The sequence below is a fragment of the Saccostrea echinata genome, unplaced genomic scaffold (genome assembly GCF_033153115.1).
Source record: "Saccostrea echinata isolate AGI-Se365-2 ecotype Australia unplaced genomic scaffold, CSIRO_AGI_Sech_v1 ptg000036l, whole genome shotgun sequence".
Taxonomy (NCBI): domain Eukaryota; kingdom Metazoa; phylum Mollusca; class Bivalvia; order Ostreida; family Ostreidae; genus Saccostrea; species Saccostrea echinata.
In genome coordinates, this window is record NW_026889785.1 from 6,160,582 (window position 1) to 6,173,257 (window position 12,676).

The following is a 12,676-nucleotide window of genomic DNA, read 5'->3' on the forward strand; positions in this document are numbered from 1 at the left end:
AGAATAAATAATGTTTAAGAAGCTATAGTCACAAAAATTAGCAAAGTGACACAGTTCATATCACAAGACACACGACACACTGTGTTTCGCTATACAGCACTACAATAGTCACTACAAAATAAGCTTTGAACTGTCACATCTCATTAAAGATAGCTTGGCACCACAATATAGTCACTAAAAAATTAAACTGTCATAGTTAATATCACACGGCACACGGTGGTTTACTCGAGCTCGGTGTTGACTGAGGGGCAGTAACAGTTCGAGATCGCACGGAGGAAATGGCTTGTCGACCAGGCATCAGACATGTACTCCTCCCAGGCCTTTTCGATCCTCTTCTCCATCGCCGTGTATCTTCTGTTGGTATCCCTCTCGAGATCTCCAGCCCGAACAGTGACGTCCACGATATCCGCCTCTTGCCGTAGCTGTGGAATCAGCTTGTAGAATGGCAATCCTCCATGTCTGGCCATCGTGTTCAACCGGTTATGCCACCCTGAAAAGAATAAGCAACTTTATTTAGTTGTTCAATCTATTATTCCTTATTGTATATATTTTTTAATTGTATCTAAATCTGCTTTATGCCACTTTATGAGTCAAAGACAATATTTAATTCTAGTTGAAAAACATAATGCATAAAAAATAACATTATGCATAAGAAATAAGTATCATAGTTACCTTCAACATCGTTGTTTGTACGGATGGTGCGTTGAAACAGAGACCAGTCCTGCACCCTCAACACTCGGTGACGGAACCATTGGCGGTCGATGTACTTGACTAGGTCTTGCATGTGAAACGTGTTGGTTCTGTGTTTCAGGTGTGGGAAGATGTCCACGATGTACTGGGCAGGCAGAAAGAGCAGCGCAAGGAGTTGGCGGATGTACTTGTGGACTGCTTCTTGATCCCTGTATGCTCTCACCACAGGACTCTACGTGCCTCCAGATCGCTTGCGTCCAATGGAATATGCACTCCTTGAATGCTACTGCTGGAAAAACACGGCGAATGGCTAACCAGGCACTTGAATTTGAAAATAAATATTACTTTGATTTTAATTGAATATTCCAGTATACATGTATAATATTACAAAATTAAGTTGGACATTAAGCATTCTTTTTCCATTAAATATTGTATGGATAGTAGTTGATGAATTTTAATTTTTTCTTCTTCTTATATATCATTTTTTAGATCAAAGGTATCATATCTTCAGAGGTAAAACCTTGCTCATCCGCTGCTCAGCTCCATAATTGTTCTATTCGCGTCTCAGTCATTTGTTTTCAAAACATAACGCAGATTGTAAAAAAAAAAAAAAAAAAAACACGGACATGATCCCCTAAATTACAGTGACATTATTAAGTATAATTAAACCAATTAAGCATGTAAAAAGCTCATATATCAAATTTGAATAATTTAATTAAGAAAAAAAATTACTATGTCAACATTTGGAAAAAAAAAGAAGAAGGATTTTTCAACGCACAGACTGCAATGCTGTTTTAAGGATTAATTGTGGGATTCTTACGAGATGCAGAGTCAATCCGATAGCATGAACTAAGACAGAAATATATGTAGAGACAGTGTGAACCGACATTTTAGGTTAAAAATTCTACTGCAAAGAAATTTCCGAAATATACGTTAAACTTTACAGCCATTCGTTGCTCGAGTACGACCGAGTCAACCATTTTTTGTCCCAAGTCACCTACATATTGACGTCATTCTCACATTGTGACGTCACAAAGAACGAGTCAAAACATTATATAACATGTGCTATTTCTAAAACATGTATATGACTGTATGTGTGCCAAACTGAATTGTGGTTTTGTAAATATAGAGATAGTTCGTTAACTTTTTGATCACTCCTCTTATGTAATGTAGTTTCTTTTATTGTCCCTCTTAGTGACCTTAAAAAATGTCCAAAAAGTAGCCATCATGGTCATAAAAAATGCCTGGTCCCTTATTTACTAATACTTAAATTACTTTTATTTATTTGAAAGAAGAAAAAATATAAAATTGTGAATACTATTACTCTTGTAGTAAGATTTTAATGAGAGAAAAAAAGGGGTGAGAGAGAGCAAATACCTCTGTATTAGCACCGTCAATATTTTACATTAAAAAATTGAGTATAATTTATCCATCTAAACACAACATCTTAATAAATTTTCAAATTAATTTAATATTTACAGTATGCCAGGATTTAGTCCAAAATATTTCAACTGCATTTTTGTGTGGATTTGGAACTAAACCAAGAAATCGGAGACATGTACGGAATGATATACAGAAATACTGAGAACAAAGTTTCATGCTTGAGTCAAAAATTGGTAAACAATTTGCAATAAATGCGTATACACATTTCACAGAACCAAATATTACAGTCCTGCGGAGAAAATACAGTGCACGGTTAAGGAAGCTAATAAATCTGATAGTTCCAAGTCATCCTGTCCATCACATATTAGACTAAATATCCAAAGCGCTGTATATAAGATCACACTCTTACATCAGTTTATGTAAGCGCCCTGGTCCTAAGTTGATTACTGTGCCAGCTGGAGTAAGATTTAAATTTTTCTTGATCTTAATGATCTACCACAGGCACCAAACTCGCTTGAATTTTTGACCCCCTAGTATATTATAAAAAGAAGGTTATGAACTCTGCCATTTATTTTTGACACCCCTTCGCTTCAGAAGCTATTTAATTTAACAAAACGGCAAAACTTCCACTTTTTCATGCTTGCAGTGAATAAAATAAACTCTCTTCTTATTGCATACCAATTTTCACCGCTGGATCCTACGTAGTTCTTGAGATGTACCCCCATGTCTGTTATTTCTAAGTAGGTCGTACATTTACTGGCAGGCCGATTTCTACTTTCGCTTCAAGAGTGAACATACTTATTGCACGATGCCATTACTATCATTAACATATATCAACAAGCAGAGTCGCAAAAGAATATCACTTACTCTATCTATGTGTTATTTAATCCATTATAAAGCCGCAAATGCAAATAAATTATTCGTTGTTCACTGGCTGTCTGTAACTTCCGGCCATTTTGTTTTTCCCGAATACCCAAATGAAAGATGCGCACTGATTGGACAATCGTTTGGCGGATTTTTTCGGAAGAACTCCATACTCATCGCTTATTTTCAACGTAAACACCTATGGATATTGAAGAAGCATGGCTGTCATTACTTGGTATTCATTTATTTTTTTTAATTCGATAATGCTGTGAATTTTTTGATGTCAAGTTCGTTTGTTTATAGAAATTAAACAGAAATTGAATAATTTAAGAAATTTTAGTCCAAATTAACAGTAATCAAAATTATCAAGTATAGTCTATACTTATAGTGGCGGACTTGGGGCGAGCGCATCTGGCGCCCCATGTAGATATGACAATACAATCCATGGTTCTATTTTGAAAGATATTTCTTATCTGATAAAGTAGTTTTATTTCTATATCCTTGCAATGCAGATGTAGCTGGGCGCTACTTCAAGGACTCTATTTTTTCCCAGTATAACACATATTTCATATGATTGTGTGTAACCATGCGCATGTTTGATGAAAACTATAAATTAATAAATAAATAAAATCTTAAGATAAATCAATAAATTTCTAACCTATACAAGAATCACATCATACACACAGTTAGTGCTACATCTCTTCCTCATAGTTCTCTTTTCAACACCCCCCCCCCCCTTCCCCCAGAGAAGAAGACTCAACAATTTATACGTAAAGATATTTTCTTTATTATTCAGTATTCGAGCGTTTATGACTTGACAAGAATCTGCTTTCTGTGAGCCATTTTTTTATGTATGGACAAACATGAAAGAATATCTTTTCTGTACTGGTTTAACATCACCATCATGAATTTCTCAGTCAAAACTTTGTATAAAGTTTCTATAGCATTTACTCTGCCAGTCATTTCATCTAATAGAACTTCAACACTCTGTGACTGTAAAAATTCAGCAGGAGGGGAAAAATTAACTGCATCAAGGAATAACTGATAAAGTTTCCCATCACTATGTATTTTTTCTTTGCATGCTTCATAAATATTGTTACCATGAATGTTTAAATTTTTCTCAATAAAAACACTTAAACACAAGTCACATACAGACATGAAGAAAAGAAACATTTTGTCTGTTATATTTGTAAGACCTCTTGAAATGTTCTGTTTGACAGCTGTCTCTATAAGTGTCTGGGGAAGGGATGAAGTTCCACCAATTATAATTTCATTTTCTCTAAAGTTATCTAGGATCTGTATTATTGTGAATGCTTCATCATATTTTTTCTGATTTGACTCTCCTATCTTAAAACTTCTTTGACGAAGAACTTTATTGTAGTGGTGGCGTGTCTTTGCCACACAGTAACCTCCAAAATATCTCACTTTCCCTAAGCTTTCTTCAGTGAGACTTCTTTTTTTAAAACATTTACCCCTAATTTTGTACACTTTTTCCAGCTGACCAAGAATAAACTTCCTAATATGAACAAAAATGTTAAAAGCAATGTGTGCCATTACCTGTGGTGATACAGGATGAATTTGGCACACATCAAAAAACATCAGTAGGGTACATGCCTTAAATTCATCAGAAGTTTGAAACTGATGGCACTGTTTGAAAAAATGTGTGAGTTTGTCTGGTTTTACTGCTATAGGATTTTCCCTATCAATTTTTAATTCCACACACTCGGTCATAACAATGAAAGTATGACTGCAAAATTTTTTTTACATCATAGTCAAAATTTCCGGTCAAAAGTGTATCAATTACACAATTTGTTTGTTTTTGTACTGTAGTCTCTGCATCTTGCACATAAATATTTGTCAAAATTGTATGGATATCTAAGCCCTCGGGTAATGCAATCACTTCTGAATCATCAGTTTGAACACATTTAATATCATCTAGAATACTGTCAATGTCACCATGTGAGTCTTCAACATTCTCCCACATGTCATGTTCCTGTGCAATTGGTTCAAGATGATGAATTTCTTCAAATGCCCTTTCATTACACCTGATTCTGAAAATAAATAAAATATGAATTAAGTGTCTGCAAAATGAAATCATACAATGCATAATGACAGAATACTGACATTTATAAACTTGCTTTGAGATTATCTGCAAAATGTTATATATTACACATTCAATCAAATGAATCCACAAAGTCAACCAAGTTCAATAAATATTTAGTAAATATATATCAGTGTACATGTGTACCTCTAATTACTTTATGATCTGATTTTAAAAAAAAGGTTAAGGGGGCAATTTTTTCCCCTCCATTTGTTGTTTTGACAGTTTCTAATTAAAATTTGCTACTGAGAAATTTGAAAATATTTTAGATCCAAAGATAATACATGTAATAAATTTCAACATATCATGAAAATAAATAAAAAAAAAAAAAGGTCATATCCTGAACAGAATGGAAATGAAATATACCATGTACAAGACTTTGCTACCCCAGAAACATGAACATTTTATATTTCTTCTTTCAGGCTGCTTAACAGGCTAGCACAAGAAGATGGCAGTGAACTTGACTTAAACAATGTGTTCCATCAATTCCAATTTGAAAATGTTGAGGGAAGCTCAGAGAATCAAGAAATAAATTTAGAGTGGTTTTCTAAGTACCTTAGAGCAGTTTTTCCTAATGTTGTTGTGAAACGAAAGACTATCAATAAGAAACAATTTCGAATCATAGAAAATATCAAACTTAAGTGTTTACCAGTTCTTAGCAGAGAGAAAATAGATTTTGATAAACTGGTCGAGTTAATTCCAAGATTTGTTGTCATGAAAAAGAGAGAGAAATCTGTCTTCACATGTTCTGTCATTTCAGGATGTAAAAGCAATGGGAATGATATCCATAAAAGTGTGAGTTTTAACCTTAATGGTACATGGCAATTGTCTGTGGGTGGGAAAAATGTTGATCTTTATCCTCTTTTGATTGATCCTACATACTGTTGTGAAAAAGTCAACATTCTATCTATATTTCAAGCAATTCAGCTTCTGAAAGTATGTGAGGGAGTAACTGCAAAAGCATCACAATCTGTAATATGTACCCGGTTCCATACCACAGAAATGTTTCAAAATGAGTCTAATGAAAACAGGGGTAAGATTTTCAAACTGCGTTCAGTGTTATGTGACAAAATTGTGCCACTTTTGACAAGAAACAAGATCTGTGTACATTGTAGAAAAATGACATTTACAGAAAAGGGTAAAAATATAGATGTTCTACAAGAAGAAACTTGTGGCCCAGAAAAGGATACAAATATCATTGCTGAAAACTTTAAGAAGATTATTCCAAATGCACCAAATGAAATGATCATGCTTCTTGTTTGTCAAGCTAAGAATATGATGAGATATCCTAATGGATATAGATGGCCCAAGAAAATTATTGCAACCTGTTTACAGTTGTATGACAGAAGTCCTACTGGGTATGATTCTCTACGAAATAGCAAGATGTTAAAATTACCTTCTCCTTCATTACTCATTCTCTATAAAAGTTCAGTGAAACAGGAAATTGGATTTAGGGAAGAAATATTTCAGTGGATGAGAAATGAAGCTGGTCAATTACAAATATCAGCTGAGGGATATTTTGGGGGCATTATATTAGACGAGATGTCAATTCAGGAGGACTTACAAATTCAAAAAAACAACAAATGGGGTGGAACTAGTGGGATTTGTTGATAAAGGTGAGGAAGCAAACATTTGTTCTACACTGAGAGAGGGAGAAAAGAAACAAAAAATAGGGAAACATGTACTGCAGTTTGTCTTTCTTGGGCTGACAGGGTTTAGGTTCCCCTTTGCTCATTTTGTGACAGATGAAGTAAGGGCATATGACTTGCATGCACTGTTCTGGGAGGCAGTTGACAAACTACAAATGCATGGTTTTACTTGCTGCTTTACATCCATGGATGGCGCTTGCTGTAACAGAACATTTTTAAACATCAATGTTATTAGTCCTGGAAATATGATAGTACCAAGCCCATGCAATTTTGAGGAAAAAGTAATATTTACTATGGACTATTCACATGTCATGAAAAAGATAAGAAATAATATTCTCAAAAGCGGGGTAACCAAAGGCTGTACAAGAAATTTAACATTGACAGGAGGTGAAATGATTCAATGGCAGATGTTTCAAGACTGTTACCACTGGGATCAGAAGAATGCTCTAGAGATACACCGTGCACTTACAAATGAACATTTTTATCCTTCGACTTCCTCAAAAATGAGGAACCACCTAGCCGAAGATGTGCTGGACGACAGAATGCTCCACTTGTTCCAGATGTATCAATCATCTCTTAGAAATGGACAGTCGCTGAATGGTGTAATTCAGTTACTTCAGAAAACATCCAAACTGGTCCAGATTTTCCGAGATGTCCGGCCCATTCAGAATACAGATGATCCAAGATTGCATGAACTAGTGAGTGTGAAGGTCTGGTTTGAAGAGTGGAAAAATGGAGCCAAATCATCTAAAGAGCTCTTTTCTAGAGAGTGTAATGAGGATATTGAATCATGCATAAATGGATTTATTCAACTGTGTATTTACCTACTAGGACGTAAGGATGTCAAGATATTTATATCACCAGCACTTGTGAATTCAGATGTAGTAGAGAACACATTTTGTCAACAACGTTCCACATATAATGGACCAAATTCAAATCCGAATGCCCTAGAATACAGAAGAAATTTGAACAGCATAGTTTTTGGTCAAAGAATTGTTTCAAAGAAAGCCAATGCAAGTGTTAGCAATGGTCATCATGTTCAGCCATATACGTTTAGCAAACCTGGTCCATTAAAAAGGAAATCATCAGAGAAAAAGCCATTATCTAGACCAAAGTGTATTAGAATATAAAATTAATATAAAAACAGAAAAAAAGTTTACATAATTATAATGAAATTGGACTGTCATTAATGAAATAAAATATGATAGAACTAAAAGATTTAAAATGTCTAAAGGATGATCAAGAGTACCATTAACTATGAATTGTATGATTTTAAGGCCACTGTAACCCTGTCATGACACAAAGACAACAATCATATATAATAATAAAAAAAATGATAATGACTGTGTTATTTAAATCACTCTGAATTAATGGAAACAAGTGACCCATGGACCTTTAGTTCTCTCAGTTCATTCAGTAATTTGAACAATGAAGTGAAAAGATGTGTAAAGAGGTCATAGCATTCACATTAAAGAGTTAAAAAAGGAAATTGTGATCAGAAAAAAAGTTCTCTTCAGCTGTCAGCTCATGTAAGCTAAAATAAGAAGTCAATTTTGGTTTGATGTCAAGTTACAAAATAGGTAATGTAAAGTCAAATTCAACATCAACTTGTGTGTTGTAAATTATGAATTCATTGCCTTTTGGAGACATAAAAAATTTAATCCATTACTTTTAAAAGCTATTCAAATTACAATCCTAGAATATGTGAACAAGATTTTGAAATTTACTGTTATATTGTTGAACACTGTCCCATGAAGAGTAATTCCAATTTTAATATGTAACAGTTGTTGATAAAATATTGCATACAAACCTTGTGTTCTTACAACATTTAAGATCTGCATCTTGAGTCATTGAGGGTGTACATGTATCCAGGAACTTGAAAATGATGGACGGCAGAGGGATACAAGCAGTTTCATTAAAGTTGATCAGCCGCAGTCCTGTTGGGGACTTGATTCTACTCACCCCTACCCCAAGTTGTCCTGGGGAGAAAATTTGTTGGCAATCAATTTCCACACTACAAATATTTAAAGACACAATTAATGAGGATGATCGAGAGCTTATTTAAAATTTCCTTTTTACTACTGTTAAATTTGTTAAAAGCAAGATTATTTTCTTCAAACAATTAAACACATTATATAATACAGTTATTGACTAGATATGAGGGCAACATATGATTTCTGGGACCTGAAAGTAAAATTGTTAGAGTTGAAAAAAAAATTATTTTTAGAGGGGATGGGGGAGCTGCAAATGGTGTCTGATAGGAAAAATTCATTGATTTGCCCCCGTCCTCTTTTTTTATCAACTCTTTTCACTTATAGATTTGTACCTACCTGTCAAGTGTCATACCCTGGGCTTTATGGATTGTTAAGGCAAATGCAAGTTTGACTGGAATTTGCTTCCTCTCAGCAAGATTTCTTCGCAACACAGGACTGAATACTGAAATAAAGTTCTGTTTTAATGAATCATAAACTTGAACATATTAGTAATTCTATTTATTTACTTTAATGTCAATAATTAAATTTCAAAAACTGAATTTCTTATTTTTTATTGGATCAGCTGAGCAAAACGCTCAAGTGAGTTAACATTTATCTCTCTGGAATCCGTCTGTTTCTGTCATCTGTAAACTTCAGGTGTTATGACTAAACGTTAAACATTTTTGACTTATTCAGAACTAGCATCCTTAGGTTACAGGGATTCAGGTTTGTTTAAATAAAAATAAGGGAAGATGATTTACAAATAAAAAAAAAATGTGTGTTTAATTAAAAAAAATCTCTACCAGTTAAAGATCAAGTCACTTGGTCAGAAAATATAAGACTATCTAGAGAGTTTCCTTATAAAATGCTATAAAATATTGAAATTTTATCACATCATAGGCCCGGGAGCTAGGATGAAACCAAAAAAGGGGGTTAAAGTTTTAGGCCATTCCAAGTTTTTTCTATGTTTAGTGTCTGCAGACGAAATGTTTTTGAGGTTGTGAAATTAAAATCAAACACAAATTAAAATTGATAAATACAAATCTTTGAAAGGCAATTTACTCTTTCGGGATCAGAAACTCTCTTTTTTTAAGTGGTGTTCAAAAAAATATTTTGCTTCAATTAACTAGTAGTTAAACTTAGTTACAATGTTAGAAGAATTCTTAAAGAATGATGAGAAATTCTAGAATTGTGCTTAAATTGTTGTGTGTTTCCCTTATGGTTTGTGTGTTTTTTATGGATAGAAAGATAGGATTTCAAATTTAGGGTGGATGCTAAACAAAGAAAAAATTTGAATGGCCTTATGAGAAAGATACATGAGAATTCTTTAATATATCCTCTTCTGAAGAACAGTTGGACAATAGGATCATAATTGGTCATACAAGTATGGAAGCATGCTCAGGTAGTGCCAATTTAAATTTGTTAAAATTGCTATTAAAGTTTGTTCAAACCTTAGGCCCAGGAGTAGGACAGGGCCACAATATGGGGTCAATTAAGACTCTTTATAGGAATTATTCTGTTTATACATTATAAATAGCATAGCCTCACACAATTATTTTTCTTAAAAATATTCCAAGAACAGCATGGCCAGTGTGGCTCAGGTGTGCACTGTGGTCCATTGGCCTCTTTTGTTATATAATGCTTTGACTTTTGTATTCAAATACATGTTGAATTTGATAAGAATGACCCTATAAATCACTGCTGTATAACTGTCAGTACAGTTAATATCATTTACTGTAAATTTATACATACATTGTAATTTTTAGTAGTAATTTTGAGTACCTGAAAATCTTTCTTGTTTAATCTTGACAGTTTCATCAACAGAAGCAAAATGTACCAGTGGGCCATCTCTTTCACAGGACACCACAGTTCCCTGTAACCCATTTACAAACTTTTTGGTCAGATTTTTCAATAGAATAACGGGGCAATCTTTCTTCAACCACAGAACTTGTGGTGCTGAGACTCGAGACAAACAAGAAATCTCTCCAGAATCCTCTGCTAAATACTCTGTATGAATCCCTGGCATTTCAAAAAGACACTTTCTGTTGTGTCTATTTACTAATTCATTTGTTGCATATAGCTTCACACTTGATGGAACATGAAGTGGTCTATCAAGACTCTGTAAAAAGGTCTTTGATTTCTGACTTAAAAAACCTCTAGCTATTTCGTTGATGGTGCATACAAATTCAATATCATTCTGTCTCACAACATTTTTTAAAATGATACGATGTGGAAATACAGTATCAAAGAGTGGACTGAGGAAACAGAAATTCCCAGCGTCATTGTATATAGCATTTCTTACTGGGGGCAATTGCATGAAATCCCCACACAGTATTACCTGGATGCCTCCAAAATATTTTTGTTCGTCTCTCAATGAACATACTTCTTCAAGTTGTTCAAGTAGTTTTTGTGACAGCATAGATATTTCATCCACAATTAGAACATCTGTTGCACATATTCTGTTATATACATCCTTTTTGTGGTGTTTGACAATGCTTTTAATTTCACTAGTATCATGCCTAAAACAAAGGATTCAGATTTTAAGCAAGGTCATAAAGTATTAATGTGCTAGTTTTAGAATATCATTTATAATAAATAATCTATTTTAACTTTACCTGACAAGAATGTCAGCATACATGAAATTAAGTTGCTGCAGATTCGGGTAGTACAAGTATACTGAATATGTATGAATTAAGGAATCCCGGTGGAATGTGGACATAGCATATTATTATTATTTTCACATGACAGCGATTTTGAAAACAAGCATAGAAGATATGTGCTAATAATAATTGGTCATCATTTATATTGATGAATTTTTACCAAAATTTATATTCAGGTTTTCCAGCAGTGGACATTGTTCATTAGCATAATAAATTAGTGTGTTTGTTTATAGCTCTGACAAAAATGTAACAATGGGGTATTAATAAATACAGATAGATCTTGCTGAATGACAATGTTTCACCTCTTCAGCCCCCCCCCCCCAAAAAAAAAAAAAAAAAACTTGCACCCTCCCTCCCATATATTGGGAACCGGGAACACCAAAGTTCATTTCAATTGAGAAAAAAAATAAAACTGTGGCCATGGGCCTGATATAAATTACAAAATAAGACAAGGATTGACGGACAATAAATATATACTTTGAAAAAATTACCTTCCATCATCTAATCCAGCCCAGCTGTGAATTGTGGCTGCATCAAATCTCGAAGGGAAGTTTGTACAAGCTATTCCTGTAGTGCATGTTAGTGCAATACTTTTTTTGTTTTGAAGACTCTCAAATATTTGCGAAAGAAGTACTGACTTCCCAGTACCTGCTTGGCCTCCAATATACAAATTGTGGCCCTCAAGTGCGATTTTAAGCGCACGTTGCTGTCCATCAGTAAGGTGCATCTTTTCCACCATAGGTGTTTACGTTGAAAATAAGCGATGAGTATGGAGTTCTTCCGAAAAAATCCGCCAAACGATTGTCCAATCAGTGCGCATCTTTCATTTGGGTATTCGGGAAAAACAAAATGGCCGGAAGTTACAGACAGCCAGTGAACAACGAATAATTTATTTGCATTTGCGGCTTTATAATGGATTAAATAACACATAGATAGAGTAAGTGATATTCTTTTGCGACTCTGCTTGTTGATATATGTTAATGATAGTAATGGCATCGTGCAATAAGTATGTTCACTCTTGAAGCGAAAGTAGAAATCGGCCTGCCAGTAAATGTACGACCTACTTAGAAATAACAGACATGGGGGTACATCTCAAGAACTACGTAGGATCCAGCGGTGAAAATTGGTATGCAATAAGAAGAGAGTTTATTTTATTCACTGCAAGCATGAAAAAGTGGAAGTTTTGCCGTTTTGTTAAATTAAATAGCTTCTGAAGCGAAGGGGTGTCAAAAATAAATGGCAGAGTTCATAACCTTCTTTTTATAATATACTAGGGGGTCAAAAATTCAAGCGAGTTTGGTGCCTGTGTGATCTACTACCAGCAGAGTGTAGGTGTTGTCCAAATGATGTACAAAA

General features: G+C 34.1%; 1 protein-coding gene and 1 pseudogene across 1 annotated transcript; both read right to left on the reverse strand.

The window, feature by feature from the left end:
* Positions 1-221: 221 nt before the first annotated feature.
* On the reverse strand, positions 222-2,798 carry LOC133199929 (uncharacterized; annotated as a pseudogene).
* A 942-nt stretch (positions 2,799-3,740) lies between these two features.
* LOC133199930 (uncharacterized) lies at positions 3,741-12,419 on the reverse strand. The gene is made up of 6 exons (XM_061335730.1): positions 11,812-12,419; positions 10,443-11,179; positions 9,018-9,123; positions 8,498-8,701; positions 4,703-4,988; positions 3,741-4,659 (listed from the first exon to the last, which is right to left on the reverse strand). The coding sequence occupies exons 1-6, from the start codon at positions 12,057-12,059 to the stop codon at positions 3,745-3,747; spliced, it is 2,496 nt and encodes an 831-aa protein (XP_061191714.1). The 5' UTR covers positions 12,060-12,419; the 3' UTR covers positions 3,741-3,744.
* Positions 12,420-12,676: the final 257 nt, after the last annotated feature.